This window comes from Bombina bombina, chromosome 6 (assembly GCF_027579735.1).
Source record: "Bombina bombina isolate aBomBom1 chromosome 6, aBomBom1.pri, whole genome shotgun sequence".
In the NCBI taxonomy this organism is placed as follows: Eukaryota; Metazoa; Chordata; class Amphibia; order Anura; family Bombinatoridae; genus Bombina; species Bombina bombina.
Genome location: NC_069504.1, coordinates 498960168 through 498980432, shown reverse-complemented (window position 1 = coordinate 498980432; position 20265 = coordinate 498960168). Strand labels below are relative to the sequence as shown.

The 20265-nt window shown below is 38.3% G+C and overlaps 1 protein-coding gene across 2 annotated transcripts in view; it reads left to right on the top strand.

The window, feature by feature from the left end:
• The window catches only part of CLK3 (CDC like kinase 3), a 398194-nt gene that overhangs the window by 9821 nt on the left and 368108 nt on the right, over positions 1–20265 (top strand). The window contains exon 2 of one of the 2 annotated variants that reach the window (XM_053717365.1): positions 7841–7912. The exons of the other annotated variant lie outside the window; for it this stretch is intronic. Within the exon in view, the coding sequence (XP_053573340.1) occupies positions 7883–7912 (30 nt within the window). The 5' untranslated portion in view covers positions 7841–7882. The remainder of the gene's footprint in view (positions 1–7840; positions 7913–20265) is intronic. 2 annotated transcript variants of the gene reach the window in all.

Sequence of the window (20265 nt, the reverse complement as noted above, 5' to 3'; positions counted from 1 at the left end):
CTCCTTGTTCATTATGTTTAGAAGCCATTGTGGAACCCCCTCTTAGAATGTGTACCAAATGCACTGATCTTACTATAAGTTATAAAGACCATATTCTGGCTTTAAAGGGACAGTCTACACCAGAATTATTATTGTTTTAAAAGATAGATAATCCCTTTATTACCCATTTCCCAGTTTTGCATATTCAACACAGTTATAATAATATACTTTTAACCTCTGTGATTATCTTGTATCTAAGCCTCTGCAAACTGCCCCTTTTTTCAGTTATTTTGACAGACTTGCAGTCTAGCCAATCAGTGCCTGCTCACAGATTACTTCACGTGCACGAACACAGTGTTAACTATATGAAATATGTGAACTAACACCCTCTAGTGGTGAAAAACTGTTAAAATGCAATCTGAAAGAGGTGGGCTTCAAGGTCTAAGAAATTAGCATATGAACCTCCCTAGGTTAAGCTTTCAACTAAGAATACCAAGAGAACAAAGCAAAATTGGTGATAAAAGTAAATTGGAATATTGTTCAAAATTACATGCTCTATCTGAATCATGAAAGTTTATTTTGGCCTAGACTGTCCCTTTAAAAAATTTATCACCAGAAGAAATTGACAAGGGGGAAGTTATGCCGACTAACTCTCCCCACGTGTCAGAGCCTTTAACTCCCGCTCAAGAGGCGCCAAGTACATCTAGCGCGCCCATTGCGTATACTTTACAAGACATGGCGGCAGTTATGAATCATACTCTTACAGAAGTATTGTCCAAACTACCAGGGTTACAAGGAAAGCGAGACAGCTCTGGGACTTGGAAAAATACAGAGCTCTCTGACGCTTTAGTAGCTATGTCCGATATACCCTCACAATGTGCAGAAGCCGAAGGAGAGCTTCTATCTGTGGGTGATTTTTCTGACTCAGGGAAGACACTTCAACCTAATTCTGATATGTCTACATTTAAATTTAAGCTTGAACACCTCCGCATGTTGCTCAGGGAGGTTTTAGCAACTCTGGATGACTGTGACGTCATTGTAGTCCCAGAGAAATTGGATAAATACTAGGCAGTGCCTGTTTACACTGATGTTTTTCCAATCCCTAAGAGGTTTTCAGAAATTATTACTAAGGAATGGGATAGACCAGGTGTACCGTTCTCTCCCCCTCCTGTTTTTAAAAAGAGGTTTCCCATAGATGCCGCTACACGGGACTTGTGGCAAACGGTCCCTAAGGTGGAGGGAGCAGTCTCTACTCTAGCGAAGCGTACAACTATCCCTGTCGAGGACAGTTGTGCTTTTCTAGATCCAATGGATAAAAAATTAGAGGGTTACCTTAAGAAATTTTTTATTCAACAAGGTTTTATTCTCCAGCCCCTTGCATGCATTGTCACTGCTGCTGCGTCCTTCTGGTTTGAGTCTTTAGAAGAGGCTCTACAGGTAGAAACCCCATTTGATGATATCCTTGACAAGCTTAAAGCCTTTAAGCTAGCCAATTCATTTGTTTCTGACGCCGTTGTTCATTTAACCAAACTAACGGCTAAGAACTCAGGTTTTGCTATTCAGGCACGTAGGGCGCTATGGCTTAAATCCTGGTCAGCTGACGTTACTTCAAAGTCTAAGCTTCTCAACATTCCCTTCCCTATTCGGGCCTGGACTGAAGGAGATCATTTCTGATATTACTGGAGGAAAAGGTCACGCCCTTCCTCAGGATAGGTCCAACAAATTAAGGACCAAACAGTCTAATTTTCGTGCCTTTCGAAACTTCAAGAGTGGCGCAACTTCAACTTCCTCTAATACAAAACAAGAGGGAAATTTTGCCCAGTCCAAACCGGTCTGGAGACCTAACCAGACTTGGAACAAAGGAAAGCAGGCCAAAAAAACCTGCTGCTGCCTCTAAGACAGCATGAAAGATCAGCCCCCGATCCGGAAACGGATCTAGTAGGGGGCAGACTTTCTATCTTCGCCCAGGCTTGGGCAAGAGATGTCCAGGATCCCTGGGCATTGGAAATTGTGTCCCAGGGATATCTTCTGGACTTCAAAGCTTCTTCCCCAAAAGGAAGATTTCATCTCTCACAATTATCTGCAAACCAGATAAAGAGAGAGGCATTCTTACATTGTGTTCAAGACCTCCTAGTTATGGGAGTGATCCACCCAGTTCCAAAGGAGGAACAAGGGCAAGGCTTCTATTCAAATCTGTTTGTGGTTCCCAAGAAAGAGGGAACCTTCAGACCAATCTTAGATCTCAAGATCCTAAACAAATTTCTCAGGGTCCCATCCTTCAAGATGGAGACTATTCGAACCATAACTATGATCCAGGAGGGTCAATATATGACTACCGTGGACTTATAGGATGCTTATCTGCACATTCTGATACACAGAGATCATCATCGGTTTCTCAGGTTCGCCTTTCTAGACAGGCATTACCAGTTTGTGGCTCTTCCCTTTGGGTTAGCTACGGCACCAAGAATCTTTACGAGGGTTCTGGGGTCACTCCTAGCGGTCCTAAGGCCGCGGGGTATAGCAGTAGCCCCTTACCTAGACGACATTCTAATACAGGCATCGAATTTTCAAATCGCCAGGTCCCATACAGACATTGTTCTGGCATTTCAGCTATCCATATCCCAGGAGTAGAGAACTGGGAGGCGGATTTTCTAAGTCGACAGACTTTTTTCATCCGGGGGAGTGGGAACTCCATCCGGAGGTGTTTGCACAGTTGATTCAACTTTGGGGCAAACCAGAACTGGATCTCATGGCGTCTCGTCAGAACACCAAGCTTCCTTGTTACGGATCCAGGTCCAGGGATCCCAAGGCAGCGCTGATAGATGCTCTAGCAGCGCCTTGGTCTTTCAACCTGGCTTATGTGTTTCCACCGTTTCGTCTGATTGCCAAGATTAAGCAGGAGAGAGCTTCTGTGATTTTGATAGCACCTGCGTGGCCACGCAGGACTTGGTATGCAGATCTGGTGGACATGTCATCCCTTCCACCATGGACTCTACTGCTGAGGCAGGACCTTCTACTTCAGGGTCCTTTCAACCATCCAAATCTAATTTCTCTGCGTCTGACTGCTTGGAGATTGAACGCTTGATTTTATCAAAACGTGGTTTCTCCGAATCGGTCATTGATACCTTAATTCAGGCTCGAAAGCCTGTCACCAGGAAAATCTATCATACGATATGGTGTAAATATCTTCATTGGTGTGAATCCAAGGGTTACTCATGGAGTAAAGTCAGGATTCCCAGGATATTATCTTTCCTCCAAGAAGGATTGGAGAAGGGATTGTCAGCTAGTTCCTTAAAGGGACAGATTTCTGCTCTGTCCTTTTGCACAAGCGTCTGGCGGATGTTCCAGACGTTCAGGCGTTAGTTAGAATCAAGCCTGTGTTTAAACCTGTTGCTCCGCCATGGAGTTTAAATTTAGTTCTTAAAGTTCTTTAAGGGGTTCCATTTGAACCTCTGCATTCCATAGATATCAAGCTTTTATCTTGGAAATTTCTGTTTTTGGTAGCTATCTCTTCGGCTCAAAGAGTTTCAGATTTATCTGCCTTACAGTGTGATCCCCTTATCTGATCTTCCATGCAGATAAGGTAGTTTTGTGTACCAAACCTGGGTTTCTTCCTAATGTGGTATCTAATAAGAATATCAATCAGGAGATTGTTGTTCCGTCACACTGTCCTAATCCTTCTTCAAAAAAGGAACGTCTATTGCACAATCTTGACGTGGTTCGTGCTTTAAAGTTTTATTTACAAGCTACTAAAGATTTTCGTCAAACATCTGCAGTTTGTTGTCTACTCTGGACAGAGGAAAGGCCAAAAGGCTTCAGCAACTTCTATTTCCTTTTGGTTAAGAAGTATAATCCGCTTAGCTTATGAGACTGCTGGCCAGCAGCCTCCTGAAAGAATTACAGCTCATTCCACTAGAGCGGTGGCTTCCACATGGGCTTTTAAAAATGAGGCTTCTGTTGAAGAGATTTGTAAGGCGGCGACTTGGTCTTTGCTTCATACTTTTTCTAAATTCTACAAATTTGATACTTTTGCTTCTTCGGAGGCTATTTTTGGGAGAAAGGTCTTACAGGCAGTGGTGCCTTCCGTTTAAGCGCCTGCCTTGTCCCTCCCTTCATCCGTGTCCTATAGCTTTGGTATTGGTATCCCACAAGTAATGGATGAATCCGTGGACTGGATACACCTTACAAGAGAAAACAAAATTTATGCTTACCTGATAAATTTATTTCTCTTGTGGTGTATCCAGTCCACGTCCCGCCCTGTCATTTTAAGGCAGGTGTTTTTTATTTTTAAACTACAGTCACCACTGCACCCTATAGTTTCTCCTTTCTCTTGCTTGTCTTCGGTCGAATGACTGGGAGTGGCAGTTAGGGGAGGAGCTATATAGACAGCTCTGCTGTGGGTGATCCTCTTGCAGCTTCCTGTTGGGAAGGAGAATATCCCTCAAGTAATGGATGAATCCGTGGACTGGATACACCACAAGAGAAATAAATTTATCAGGTAAGCATAAATTTTGTTTTTCTCCAAAACGAAGTTTCATAACGTTATAAAAGTTATACCTTTTATTCTCCGATGATGTCACGTTATCCTGCCCACTATTTTCGGCACTGCGTGTTCAAAATACTTAAACCAATGAAATTGTGTTTATTTGCATCTCATTATCTACCTATACGTTCCCAATACGTATGCGTTTTAATGTGGCTCTAATGCGCATGCGCAATATGACCTATTGAAGACGAAGTTGCACAAACTTTTTAAAACGCCATTTTGAAACCTAGGTATTGTAAACGGATTGGTACAGAGCAAAGGATACCCACGGAGTGGCTTTGGAAAACAATTTAAATTTGCAGACAAGATTTCTGATATACGGTAGAGATATGTTAATGAAATGCTATTGATAAAAAGCGTATTTGGGGTAGTTAGTTAGTAACAGGCATAGAACATATTTACTTACAGTGGCCCTTTAAACAGCCTAAACAGGAATATCAACATTTTTGTTTTTAGAAGTAAAATATCCTAATTACTAAGGGGAGTACCAGCTACATCAACCCTTACTAATCCCTTTCTTTAAATTGCTTTATAGTTTATACATTATATGCAGGCATTGGGGGATCCTGAAATATTACAACCCCCAGGATTGCATTGTATTCAGAGACAAAGGGTCTCTTCTGTTAATTGCATTTTGATCTTTCCTATCTATAAATAACTTCCTGGGAATCTCTTAGAAACATTATCAGTTTATTGTTCAACAGCAGTAACAGGTTAAAGGGACAGTCTAGTCAAAATTAAACTTTCATGATTCAGATAGGGTATGACATTTTAAACAACTTTCCAATTGACTTTTATCATTACATTTGCTTTGTTCCCTTGGTGGTATTTTTGAAAAGCTAAACCTAGGTAGGCTCAAACAGTTGAAAAACCGCCTCTTAGCTCAGAGCATTTAGAAAGTTTTTCACAGTTAGACAGTACTAGTTCATAGTGTCATATAGATAACATTGTGCTCACTCCCGTGGAGTTATTTAGGAGTCTGCACTGATTGGCTACCTGCATGTCTGTCAAAAGCACTGAGATAAGGGGGCAGTCTGCAGAGGCTTATTTATAAGGTAATCACAGAGGTAAGAGAGAGAGAACGGTGTGGAGCCCTTGTAGTAAATATAAAAATCCTTTACTGTATAATATGTTTCAGCCCTCAGGCCGTAATCATAGCGTGAGGTGCTAATACACAAACAGAGTTTTAAACAGGTGTACTTTTACCTGATTGGACAAAATAGATTAATACATAAAACGTCTTAAAAAACATTCACCTGTGTCCTCAACGCTATCATGCCTGAATTAAAGAAACACATCTATGTGATTATTTATATATATATATATATATATATATATATATATATATATATATATATATATATATATATATATATATGTGTGTATGTATATGTGTGTATGTATATATATATATATATATATATATATATATATACATACACACACACACACACACACATACGTCCTGTATTTTAGCTTTTAGCTCAGAGCATTTAGAAAGGTTTTTTTTTTTTTTTTACAGTTAGACAGTACTAGTTCATGTGTGCCATATAAATAATGTGCTCACTCCTGTGGAGTTATTTAGGAGTCAGTAATGATTGGCTAAACTACATGTCTGTCAAAAGCACTGACCACTGAGATAAGGGGGAAGTCTGCAGAGGCTTAGATATAAGGTAATCACAGAGGTAAAACATATTAATATAACTGGGGTGGTTATGCAAAACTGGGACATGGGTAATAAAGGGATTATCTCTCTTTTAAAACAATAAAAATTCTGGTGTAGACTGTCCCTTTAACTTCTCTGTATAAATCTATGGCACATCTTTTGGAGTCTAGTTATAGCCAGTTCATCATTATCAACTATCCTGATTCTCAGTAACTGGCTTCTGGGTAATGATTTCAACAAGGCCAGTGTTGATGATCACTAGTAAAATGTAATAAATTATTCTGGTCTGTATCCTTTTGATACAGATCCATTTTCAATACACGCTTTTCTTTATAGACGGTGGTATCCAAAAAATTAATAAATTCTTCACTCCAAGTTAATGTCAATGTAATATATCTAGATACCCCATTCAAAACCTTTACAAAGTTATGAAGGGTTCAAATGTCCAACGAGGAAGTATTGCATTAAAAAAATAGTATAATTAAGAAATGTGCCCAACCTCTGTTCTATGGCTTGATTCTAGCAGTATTTGACAGATATGTCCAAAATCTAAGAACCAGTTAGAAAAATTAGGACACTGAAACTTTTGGGTGTACACATAATTTTATAATTTTATTATCTATCTATTGCTCCTGAGTTTTTGAGTCAGCCCATTCAAAACACAATGGAGGTCCAACACTGACATCTACCTGCTTAATAGTCAATGCAGCTGTCTGTTGTGCATCCATGATCAATATGATTTTTCGATTCCTAAAGTGTCAGCCTGCCTGGAGACCTGGTTTTGTTGTGCAACACATTGCTAAATATTCACTGTTCGCAAGTAAAAAGCACCCCAATTAGACCGGTCCTGTTTTGCTTCCCCTTCTCTGAGTGGCTCTGTTTAAGAACTGTTCTTAGATCAATACTTCACCATCTCTGCTGTTACTGACAAAAAAGTTAAAAGCTGTAATTTCCACAGCTTTTCCTGTGCCCTTTTTACTACTCTTTTTTTAGGGGCCGTAGGATCTTAGTGCCTCCTCATACTCGGCTCACACATGTAGACAACCCTTTCCTGGGATGATCTCTATCTGTGAAGTATTTTATCCTTTAATTGCTTCAACACCCATAATGCCGATTGGCCCGCACGGCTATTGGCTAAGAGGTGGCGTGGGCGACTGGAGGTGCTCATCTCGGCACAAACTCGCTGCAAGTAAAGTAACTTTCAGCATGAAGTTTTTATACTTCATGACTGATAGTCCCCTTTATTTGTAGCACTGGTAAATCCTAGCGTTTCAAAAACACCAGGATTTACCATCACATTTAATCAAACACACAGGACCATTATAGTGGATAAAAAGGTGCTTCTTGGGGCTGTCTGTGAGTGGTTTTTCTGGCACTGCACTTCTAAGTTATTGTATTTTTTTTAAAACAATCTGTTACTAAGCATCATGTGCTGAGGGAATCTAGTTAAATTGGAAAGAAACATTATAATCCCCATGTGCATGTCATTACCCAGAATGCTTTGTTGTAGAGTAGGCTTGTAGATAGTTATCCTTTGAGAATGTTAAACTCTTTACAATTTTGGTACATGTAGATCTTATCCAAAGGGGGTTATCTCCTGTACTTGTATTGCAAGGTATGTGAACTAAGTATTTGAATTTCTCATTCAGTACAACTTCATAGTGCAGTAGCCAGAAACCAGCCTCACACTGATGAGACCCATTAGGTCGAAACAGCAGTTTGTGAGTATTTTTATTTTCTTTATCTTTTTAAACACTGCACTTCTAATCAAAACCGTATATTATAAGCTTTATAAGAAATGCAAACGTGTATACCTTTTTATACGGGATATTGGGATTCAGTAAGACAAACTTGTTTAAATTGAGTGCAGTCATGTATATTTTATTATATTTCGTTGGGCCTATGAAATTAGCAATACAGCCAAGGGGGATAGATTTTTAAATGTTCTCAAAGATAACTTCATCTCACAATCAATAGAGGTGACAACTAGGAATAAAGCTATATTGGATATAGTGCTATCAAACAATACAGAAATAATATAAAACATATATGTCAAAGAACATTTGGGTAACCGTAATTATAACATGGTCACATTTGAAATCACTTTCCATAAGCAGTGTTACAAGGGTTCGACCAAGACTTAATTTTAAGAAAGCAAAATTCAATGATTTAAGAAAATCATTAAAAAGCATAAATTAGAACAAGGTATTCTTAAATTAAAACAGAGGATAAATAAATGGATAACGTTTTAAACTTTATTAAACAAATATACACATCAACACCTACTACACGGTTATAAAAGTAAAATAAATAAATCCAAGCAAATGTGGCTAAATAAAAATGTGTTAAGAGAAATTATAAAAAAATGTAGGGCATTTAAATTATTCAAAGAAAACAGGCTTAACATATATGAGGAATATTACACATGCAAAAAAGCAATCAAATTAGCTAAAATTGAAAATAAAAGATTAATTGCAAAGGAGTCAAACCCTAAAAGTTTTTTTTTTTTTTTTTTTTTTAAGTATATAAATGGCAAAAAAATCTAAGAAGGAAAATATAGGTACATTAATGTTGGAAGGGTAACATGATTAACAGTGACAGGGAGGAGGCTAAGGTGCTAAACCAATTCTTTAATATACACAAGAGAGGAACCAGTGGGCGACACATTAAAAAAAGACTAGAACATACATACCCATACTAAAAATTGTGTTCTCTCTAGAGGAAATCGGGGGGAAAATGGATAATATTAAAGGGATATAAAACCCAAAACATTTTTGTGATTCAGACAGAGCATACCATTTAAAAAAAAAAAAAAGGTTACAATTTAATTCTATTATAAAATTTGCTTCATTCCCATGATGTTCTGTGTTAAAGAGGTACCTAGGTAGACATCTGGAGCACTAACATAGATGGCAGGAAATAGTGCTGTCATCTAGTGCTCTTACAAATGGGTAACATTCTTGTAATACTGCTCCAGAAATGGCCGGCTCCTAAGCATATGTCCCTGCTTTTCAACACAAGATACCAAGAGTATGAAGATAAATTGAGAGTAGAAGTACATTATAAAGTTGTTTAAAAGTAATCCTGAATTAAAAAAAAAAAAAGTGGATTTCCTATCCCTTTATGGTAAATAAAACTCCAGGTGGGATACACCCAAGGATTTAAGAGAACTTAGTACTGTTATAGCCAAACCTCTGCTCTTAATTTTTCAAGACTCATTATCCTTAGGCATAGTACCCCAAGACTGGGGTAAAGCTGATGTGGTTCCACTTTTTAAAAAGGTAAGCAGGGCTAATCCAGGAAATTAGTCTGACATGGGTAGTGGGCAAGATACGTGAAGGGATAGTAAGGGATTGAGGATAATATTTGTGTAAACAACATTAGGAGTTCAAATCTACATGATTTTATAAGAATAGATAATGTAAAACTAAACTTATTAGATTCTATGAGAATGTAAGTAAAAATATAGATAAAGGGGAATTGGTTAAAGTGATATACTTGGGTTTTTGCAAACGTTTTTGATACAGTGCCACATGAGAATTTCCATCTTAATGGGAGAAGAGTCCACTGCTTCATTCATTACTTGTGGGAATTTAGAACCTGACCACCAGGAGGAGGCAAAGACACCCCAGCTAAAGGCTTAAATACCTCCCCAGTCATTCTTTGCCTTTTGTCACAGGAGGTTTTCAGAGAAGTGTCAAAGATTCGGAGTAGTCTCTTATGGAGGGGTAGTACTCTTCGAAATGGGACTGGAGTTTTAAGTAGTCTTGTCAGCCTCTCAGTGAGAGCATGGGTGAATGTTAAAGTCCGGAGATGCAGGGAGAGGTTTTCTGCGAACCCATCCTGACTCAGATTAACAGCTCCATTAGCAATCAGCGCTGACGAGTTTCGCTGCCTGCTTTTATGCTCTCAAGTCCATGTCAGGAGCGATGCTACTAACCTGTCAGACTTGAAAGGCCGCGTTGAGATATATATAATGTAACCTTTAGATGGTGCAGACCCTATTGGAAAGTTATATAACCAAATTACTATAAGAAAAGAAATGGGACATCATACTACATGAACCAATAGAAAGATAGGTTATCAAGCACTCTTTTTGAATTTTGTAACTGCAGTATTTATTAACCTCTAAAATTAGAGTAGTTGGTACACGTCCAAAATATAGAAATACTCAATATTAAAATCACAAATGGCACAAAGTTTTCATGAAATTTAACCACATTGTGTTAACCTTATAGCTGAAGTCACGTGACTTAAAATTTCACCCTGTGTGTAGTACTGAACCATATGCGTCAGTTAAAAGAAATAATATTCAGCTTGATACACTTTCACCTCTCACAACGTATCGCTTAAGCTACACCCAGCTGCTCACAGAACCCTATTAAATTAGAGGGCCATATCTGGGCAGGTATAATAATAGGTATCTAAGCTGGCGATACGGTGTTAGGTATATACATCAGTACATAGACAGTTAATCAGTGATGTCATATATTTCACAATTTTACCTCTCACTGCATACTGCTAAAGTTACACCCAGCTGCTCACAGAACCCTGTGAATTACAGGGCTATTTCTGGGCAGGTATAGTGAAAAGGGGATCTAAACTTAGCGGTACGGCGTTAGGCATATACATCAAAACATGGATTATAAGCAAGCGATATCATATAGAGCACAAAGCCCCCAATATGTTACAATGTACACATGTCAGGTTTTTTATAGTGTCACATTTCCAGATAGCAACAATGTTTCATTCAGTGGCAATCGGGTCTATTCCATTAGACACTCCACTATGCGAAATTGCCAGTTCAAATGATGATTTGATATATTAAAGCACTTATCTGGATAAATTTGCAGGCCCCGTGATCTTGCTGTAAGCTTCCTTTATGATATCCTGGTCAGATAATTCAAGTAGCGGTGCAGAGGGAAAGTTCCAGCCGTTTTACGGCAAGCAAACGCCAAATCGAATGGCGTGAGAAACAAACAAGCCGACTTCCACAAACAGGTAAGTCACATGGTCCTCCAGACCAATGCCGACGATTGTTTCACCCCAAACATCATGTGCAAGATGGGGCTTCCTCAGGGCTGATGGATTGAAACCCTTCTATTGGAGCTTTTATTGTGAACTAGCTCCACCTCATTAAAACCTATATCTATACAAACCTAACAGCCTCAACACAATGTGCTTTTTATTTTTTATTTACAATGTTACACATATTATTTTTAGATGCAACTAGAAAGACTTATATTTCTTCTGAGAATCGAGAAAAATAAAACAATTCACAAATGTCTAATATATGAGCATAAACTCGAGCAAGGACGTCAAGTCAAGAGAACACAACCTCTTAGATTATTTCATTGCGGTGCATGATATTCAGTGAGCTCTTAAAGGGGTATTTACGTACACTGAATAATATTCAGTGAACTCTTAAAGGGATACTTACACATAAGTTATTTGCTAGAACTATACTATCAATATACTTCAACCTGATCAGTGAGTTCTTAAAGGGATATTTGCTCACCAATTATTTACTAGGACTATACTATTAAATATAGCTAGCCATATCTAGTTTCTCATTCAAACCTAAAGGAGAGAGGGTGTTCAGAGTATAAATCCATTTGCACGCCTTCTGAAGAAGGTATTTATCATTGTCACCTCCTCTCCCATGTAACAATCCTTTATCAATGCCAGTAAATTTAAGGCAACTGGGATTGCTATCATGTTGCATTTGGTAATGTCTAGCTAAACTACTTGTTTGTATCTCTCCCTTGATATCATCACTGTGTTCCTTGATACGATCTTTAAAAATCCTTTTAGTTTTGCCCACATAGAACCTGGGGCACGAGCATTCTAGTCGATTTACAACTCCTTCCTAATTGCAATTGAAAAAATGGTTGATTAGAAACTCTGTATCACAATTTCCAGAGAACACTTTCATTCTTTTCATGAATTCACAGGCCACACATTTACCACAAGGAAAGTTTCCATTGGGTATATGTTTGTTTAGCCATTTTCCTTTTGACGGTGTTGGTACAAAAAGACTATTCACCAAATTGTCTTTGATGTCCATGGCCCGTCTTGCTGTCAAATTTGGATGGTCACCTACTTCAAGCGCAAGTTTATCATCACTGGTCAACACTGACCAGTGTTTTTGTAATATTTTAATGGATCACCAATGACAATTGTAATTCGTTATCAAGCGAATCTCAGAGTCCTTGTTTTTATTTTTACTATACAATAGTTCATCTCTATTTTCCTTCCTTGCAAGGGCCTTGGCTTTCCTAATATTCCTTTTGGAGTAGCCTCGCTTGATAAATCTATCTTGCATGCATTGTGCATGAAAATCATATTTCACTTTTGAGGAACAGTTGCGCCTAAGGCGCAAAAATTGTCCCTTCGGAATACCTTTTATTAAATGGGGGGATGGTGACACGTTGCCAATAGTAAACTATTGGTAGCAGTTTTCTTCCTAAAGTTCTCTGTGACTAGTGTACCATTTTCATTCTTTATTTTTATATCAAGAAAGTCAATTTCTGACTCACTGCATTTCATAGGTAGAGGGACATTCAAATCATTACTATTAAGTGCATTCACAAAGGTTTGTAAAGTATCTTGATCTCCTTCCCAAATTAGCAAAATGTCGTTCACATGCTTCAAAAACAAAGGGTTTTGGTATACCACCTCCATTTCCCATTTTCCTAAATGGAGACATGCATAAGTCGGGGCGCATGTCGCCCCCATTGCAGTCCCTCTTAGTTGTTTGTATATTTTGTTATCAAACATAAAAACATTGTTGTTCAAGATAAATCTGAGCAAGGTAACTACTAGGTCAGTATGTTTCTGAAATTTAGTCCCTCTACCGGAGAGAAACTCTTCAGAAGCTTTAATCCCAATTTCATGGGGGATGGAAGAGTACAAACTCTCAACTTCAAGTGTTACTAACAAGAAACCCTTCTCAATTGTCATGTCATTCACTTTCCTCAGAACATCAGTTGTATCTAGGACAAAGGATGGCAATGTGGATAGAAATGGTCGAAGAGCATGATCAACATAGTTTCCTATGTGTTCAGATAAACCGCCAATGCCAGAGATAATGGGGCGGCCAGGTGGATTTTTCATATTTTTGTGTATCTTAGGGATGATATAAAAGCTAGGCATAACTGGATAGTTATTCATTAAATACTGAAATTCTGTAATGGTTATTACCCCATTATTAAGTATCCTAAACGGGCTCAACTTTAGCTCGGACATTGGGTTAAACGTGAGTTTTTGATACTGCTACTTATCTCCCAACTGTCTCTGCACCTCTTTCAGATACATAGACTTGTCCCACAGCACCACATTGCCCCCCTTGTCTGTGGATTTAATCACCAAATTTGGGGCTTCTTTCAACTCTCAATGCTCTCCTTTCTTTTTTTGACAAGTTATCATTGACGATACCAGTAAAAGATAAATTGTGAATGTCACGTTCAACCAATTTCACAAATAAATTTACAGGTGGAGAGAAGGAAAGCTGAGGCATATAGGTTGACCTCTTTTTAAAATGAGAGGTCAATTTGAATGGGGCTGCTTCTTCCAGATTAGGAGACGTATCATCTGACATGGCTGATTCTTGGTACAGCTCATTCAAATCTTGTAGAGCTAGTTTGTCATCAGTTGTCAGGCCTAAATCATCAATAAGATTTTTGGCCTTATTTTTGAACATCTGAGATAGGACCACCTTTCTTGCAAATCTGTGAAGATCTTTAACAAAAGTGAACTTGTCTAAACCACTGGTAGGACAAAATGAGAGTCCCCGTTTGAGGACACTCAAGTGGCAATTATTAAGTTTAAAACTAGATAAGTTAATCACCACAGGTATGACAATTTAGTATAAATATAAGAACTCACTAATCAGGTTGCAGTATATTGATAGTATAGTTCTAGCAAATAACTTATGTGTAAGTATCCCTTTAAGAGTTCACTGAATATTATGCAGTATACGTAAATACCCCTTTAAGAGCTCACTGAATATCATGCATCGCAATGAGATAATCTAAGATGTTGTGTTCACTTGACTTGACATCCTTGCTCGAGTTTATGCTCATATATTAGACATTTGTGAATTGTTTTATTTTTCTCGATTCTCATAAGAAATATGTCTTTCTAGTTGCATCTAAAAATATGTGTAACATTGTAAATAAAAAATAAAAAGCACATTGTGTTGAGGCTGTTAGGTTTGTATAGGTAGGTTTTAATGAGGTGGAGCTAGTTCACAATAAAAGCTCCAATAGAAGGGTTTCAATCCATCAGCCCTGAGAAAGCCCCATCTTGCACATAACGTTTGGGGTGAAACGATCGTCAGCATTGGTCTGGAGGACCATGTGACTTACCTGTTTGTGGAAGTCGGCTTGTTTGTTTCTCATGCCATACGATTTGGAGTTTGCTTGCCGTAAAACGGCTGGAACTTTCCCTCTGCACCGCTACTTGGATTATCTGACCAGGATATCATAAAGGAAGCTTACAGCAGGATCACGGTGCCTGTAAATTTTTCCAGATAAGTGCTTTAATATATCAAATCATCATTTGAACTGGCAATTTCGCATAGATATCATATAGACCAGTGTTTTTCAACCAGTGTGCCGTGAGAGATCCTCAGGTGTGCCACGGCAGACTGACAACAGTGAGGGGGTGTCCCTCTTTCAAATTTTGAAATATTGGGAGGTATGTGACAGGCTCATCAGGCATCATTTACAACCATGACATTGACATTCATTCACAGACAATCATTATGATTGTTTGTGAATGAATGTCAATATGTCATGTATAGTTTGTAGGAGGCATGTCATGACAGCACAGTACAGTGTGTGTGTGTGTATGTATGTATGTATGTGTGTGTGTGTATATATATATCCTGTATTAGGCTACAATGTGTGATTTTGTAAAATTTTGGGAAGGTGGTGTGCCACAGGATTTTTTGATGTAAAAAAGTGTGCCACGGCAAAAAAAAGGTTGCAAATCACTGATATAGACAATGCCACTGAATGAAACATTGTTGCTATCTGGAACTGTGACACTATAAAAAAACCTGACATGTGTACATTGTAACATATTGGGGGCTTTGTGCTATATATGATATCGCTTGCTTATAATCCATGTTTTGATGTATATGCCCAACGCCGTACCGCTAAGTTTAGATCCCCTTTTCACTATACCTGCCCAGAAATAGCCCTGTAATTCACAGGGTTCTGTGAGCAGCTGGGTGTAACTTTAGCGGTATGCAGTGAGAGGTAAAATTGTGAAATATATGACATCACTGATTAACTGTCTATTTACTGATGTATATACCTAACACCGTATCACCAGCTTAGATCCCTATTATTATACCTGCCCAGATATGGCCCTCTAATTTAATAGGGTTCTGTGAGCAGCTGGGTGTAGCTTAAGCGATACGCTGTGAGAGGTGAAAGTGTAGTAGCAACAGTTCTGAGTGAGTGCACCTAATTAATAACACTATGATTGTGTAGCTCTAACCCTAATAATTACAGTTGTTCCTTCAAAACAGCTGTCTTAAAAATTGGTAATAGTACAGATAAGGGGAGCTATTGTGTAAATTTATGACTCTATAGATTGAAATGTCATCTATGTGCAAGGATTACATCAATATCGTGATTGGGTGAGACAAAAATACTTAAACTTAAAGGGACACCAGAATTTTTATTGTTTTAAAAGATAGATATAATCCCTTTATTACCCATTTACCAGTTTTGCATAACCAACACAGTTATAATAATATACTTTTAACCTCTGTGATTATCTTGTTTCTAAGCCTCTGCAAACTGCCCCTTTTTTCAGTTCTTTTGACAGACTTGCAGTCTAGCCAATCAGTGTCTGCTCCCAGATAACTTCTTGTGGACGAGCACAGTGTTATCTATATGAAATACGTGAACTAACACCCTCTAGTGGTGAAAAATTGTTAAAATGCAATCTGAAAGAGGTGGGCTTCAAGGTCTAAGAAATTAGCATATGAACCTCCTAGGTTAAGCTTTTAACTATGAATACCAAGCAAAATTGGTGATAAAAGTAAATTGGAAAATTGTTTAACCCCTTAATGACCACAGCACTTTTCCATTTTCTGTCCATTTGGGACCAAGGCTATTTTTACATTTTTGCAGTGTTTGTGTTTAGCTGTAATTTTCCTCTTACTCTTTTACTGTACCCACACATATTATATACCGTTTTTCTCGCCATTAAATGGACTTTTTAAGATACCATTATTTTCATCATATCTTATCATTTACTATAAAAGAAAATATAAAATATGAGGAAAAAATGGAAAAAAACACACTTTTTCTAACTTTGTCCCCCAAAATCTGTTACACATCTACAACCACCAAAAAACACCCATGCTAAATAATTTCTAAATTTTGTCCAGAGTTTAGAAATACCCAATGTTTGCACGTTCTTTGCTTTTTTTTGCAAGTTATAGGGCAATAAATATAAGTAGCACTTTGCTATTTCCAAACCACTTTTTTTCAAAATGAGCGCTAGTTACATTGGAACCCTGATATCTGTCAGGAATACCTGAATATCCCTTGACATGTATATATTTTTTTTTAGAAGACATCCCAAAGTATTGATCTAGGCCCATTTTGGTATATTTCATGCCACCATTTCACCGCCAAATGCGATCAAATAAAAAAAATTGTTCACTTTTTCACAAATTTTTTCACAAACTTTAGGATTCTCACTGAAATTATTTACAAACAGCTTGTGCAATTATGGCATAAATGGTTGTAAATTTTTCTCTGGAATCCCCTTTGTTCAGAAATAGCAGACATATATGGCTTTGACGTTGCTTTTTGGTAATTAGAAGGCCGCTAAATGCCACTGCGCACCATGCATGTATTATGCACAGCAGGGAAGGGGTTAATAAGGGAGCATGTAGGGAGCTTTTTGGGGTAATTTTAGCTTTAGTGTAGTGTAGTAGACAACCCAAAGTATTGATCTACGCCCATTTTGGTATATTTCATGCCACCATTTCACCGCCAAATGCGATCAAATAAAGAAAAAACGTTAAATTTTTCAAAATTTTAGATTTCTCACTGAAATCATTTACAAACATTTTGTGCAATTATGGCACAAATGGTTGTAAATGCTTCTCTGGGGTCTCCTTTGTTCAAAAATAGCAGACATATATGGATTTGGTGTTGCTTTTTGGTAATTAGAAGGCCGCTAAATGCCACTGCGCACAACACGTGAATTATGCCCAGCAATGAAGGGGTTAATTAGGTAGCTTGTATGGAGTTTGCAGGGTTAATTTTAGCTTTAGTGTAGAGATCAGCTTCCCACCTGACACATCAGACCCCCTGATCCCTCCCAAAGAGCTCTCTTTCCTCCCCCACCCCAAAAATTGTCCCCGCCATCTTAAGTACTGGCAGAAAGTCTGCCAGTACTAAAATAAAAGGTATCCTTTTTTTATATATAGCATATTTACATATGCTGCTGTGTAAGATTCCCCCTTAGCCCCCAACCTCCCTGATCCCCCCCAATACAGCTCTCTAACCCTCCCCCTCTGCCTTATTGGGGGCCATCTTGGGTACTGGCAGCTGTCTGCCAGTACCCAGTTTGCATGTAAAAATGTCTATTTTTTTTTTTATTTTTGTTTTTTCTGCAGTGTAGCTTCCCCCCCCCCCCCAAGACTAATCCCCCACCCCCTCCCAGATCCCTTAGATTACTTTATTCAGGGATTTTATCCCTCCTTTCTCCCCATAATAAAAAAACCCTTTCTGTAGTGTAAGTGGTTCCCACCCGCTCCCTCCCCGTGCACGCGCCCGCCCACCACCCCCCGTGCACGCGCGCGCGCCCGTGCGCGCCCCCGGCAATACCGCCCCGATCCCGCCCCCCTCTTTTACCAAGAAGCCATCGATGGCCGCCCACCCACCTCCCACTTCAGCTCCCACCCACCAACGAATGCGGCCATTGATGTCCGGTGCAGAGAGGGCCACAGAGTGGCTCTCTCTGCACCGGAGGGGTAAAAATTTTTATTGCAGGATGCCTCAATATCGAGGCATCCTGCAATAACCGGAAAACAGCTGGAAGTGATCAGGATCGCTTCCAGCTGCTTTCCACACTGAGGACGTGCAGGGTGCGTTCTCAGGCATTAACTGCCTTTTTTCTGAGGACGTACCCTGCACGTCCTCAGTCGTTAAGGGGTTAAAATTACATGCTCTATCTGAATCATGAGTTTATTTTGGCCTAGAATAAATTTCAAATAAGTGCTAAGATTACAACTCGTGATAATATAAAGAGTACAACAAAACAGAGTAACTAGAACAAGGTTGTCTTGATTAAATAAATATGTAATACATTTAATGAAAATACAAACAATATTATACAGAATAAAATAGTGTTGGTATGGAGCTCTAATACCCGAATAAAAAAACACTGCAGTGGATAAGAATTAAAAATTAAGAATTAAAATGTGCCTAAAAGTATCTGCATGAAAAAATCACATTAGCCACCTTTTTATATAAAAACTCTCAAAATCGTGGTGTTTCAATTTAATATGACAGTTACTTTGGCTGATATTGTCGTCAAAAATTATTATCAGAATAATGCTCTGTTTTTTTAGGAGATATTATTAGTGTAACCGTTTTCCACTTGAACAATATGTAACTGAATAGTAGCTGATCGCTGTTTCTTACTCACGCTTGGATCAGTGTATGAGGAGAGGTGGACAAACAATCTGTATGTTTCTTGGTCAGCTGACAGATGACGTAATGTCAGGGATCCGATTGGTTGTTAGTGTTCAACCTTTACACTATAGCAAATTTTGACAATAAATTTCATATGAGAAGCCGCTATTAGTAATAGCAATATTATGATGAAATCCTTTTTGGGCAAATATAACAAGAAGAGGTTAATACGCTGAGGTTCTTTGCAGCTTGTGTGTTTGGAAGCACTGCAATGGTAACAAAAACTCTTCTGGGAAATGATACTGTATACCTTCGTAAGGTTTGCAGGAGTCTCAATTTCCCATGCTAGAGATTGCAAATGTTGATGTTAAAGGTATGTTTCTTTACTGGATTTCTTCCAGCTGTAGATGCTCTTAGATTTTCTATGACCTGGGTAGGGATGATAGTGTCTTTAAGGTGCTGAAAACGGTTTACCTTCGTAAGGTTTGCAGGAGTTTCAGATTCTAGGAGGAATCTCAACAGTCTGTGCGGCAAGAAGGTTGTAGATAGCGATAGCCTGATCCTTTGATTTTTCAGTCTTTTGGTAACCGGTATAAATCTCTTGTATTTGGTGTAGGAGTAAAACTGTAATAGTATTCACTTTTGATTCTGGGTGTCTTGTGGGCAAATCTACGCGTTTCGGCCGTAGCCTTTATCAAGATGCCCAAGGTATGCAGGTGATTTACTTATAAAGGTGGAGTAGTGTCCTCATTTGGTAGATTTTGAATCTGTATTAACCAATCCAATGGCTACTCAAGTTGTAAAGTAATTTACTAGAATTGATTACAGTTATTTGTGAATTGTCCAACATTACGTATAATATAACAAATGTTTAATTCTAATGTTTATCCAATCTGTACAACAAATAAAAAATGTGATGGAATTTCTATATAAAGGATTATCTCTTTAGTATTATGTGAAATAAAATAGACCAAAAATAGAGCAGTGGTTATTTTACTGATACGTGAATTGTACCGGATAATTCTTTAATGGATAGATATAAGAATTCACTTTATGGCTCATTCTGAGGTGCTAATATAAATTTTAAATTGTAATTAAGGCAACAAAATATCCTTATATGATCTAATATGCACATACAGAGAAGATCATTATTTCTCCTGTTAAGTGTAGTCAGTCCACGGGTCATCCATTACTTATGGGATTATATCTCCTCCCTAACAGGAAGTGCAAGAGGATCACCCAAGCAGAGCTGCTATATAGCTCCTCCCCTCTACGTCATACCCAGTCATTCTCTTGCACCTAACTAATAGATAGGACGTGTGAGAGGACTGTGGTTATTAAAACTAGTTTTTATTTCTTCAATCAAAAGTTTGTTATTTTAAACAGCACCGGAGTGTGTT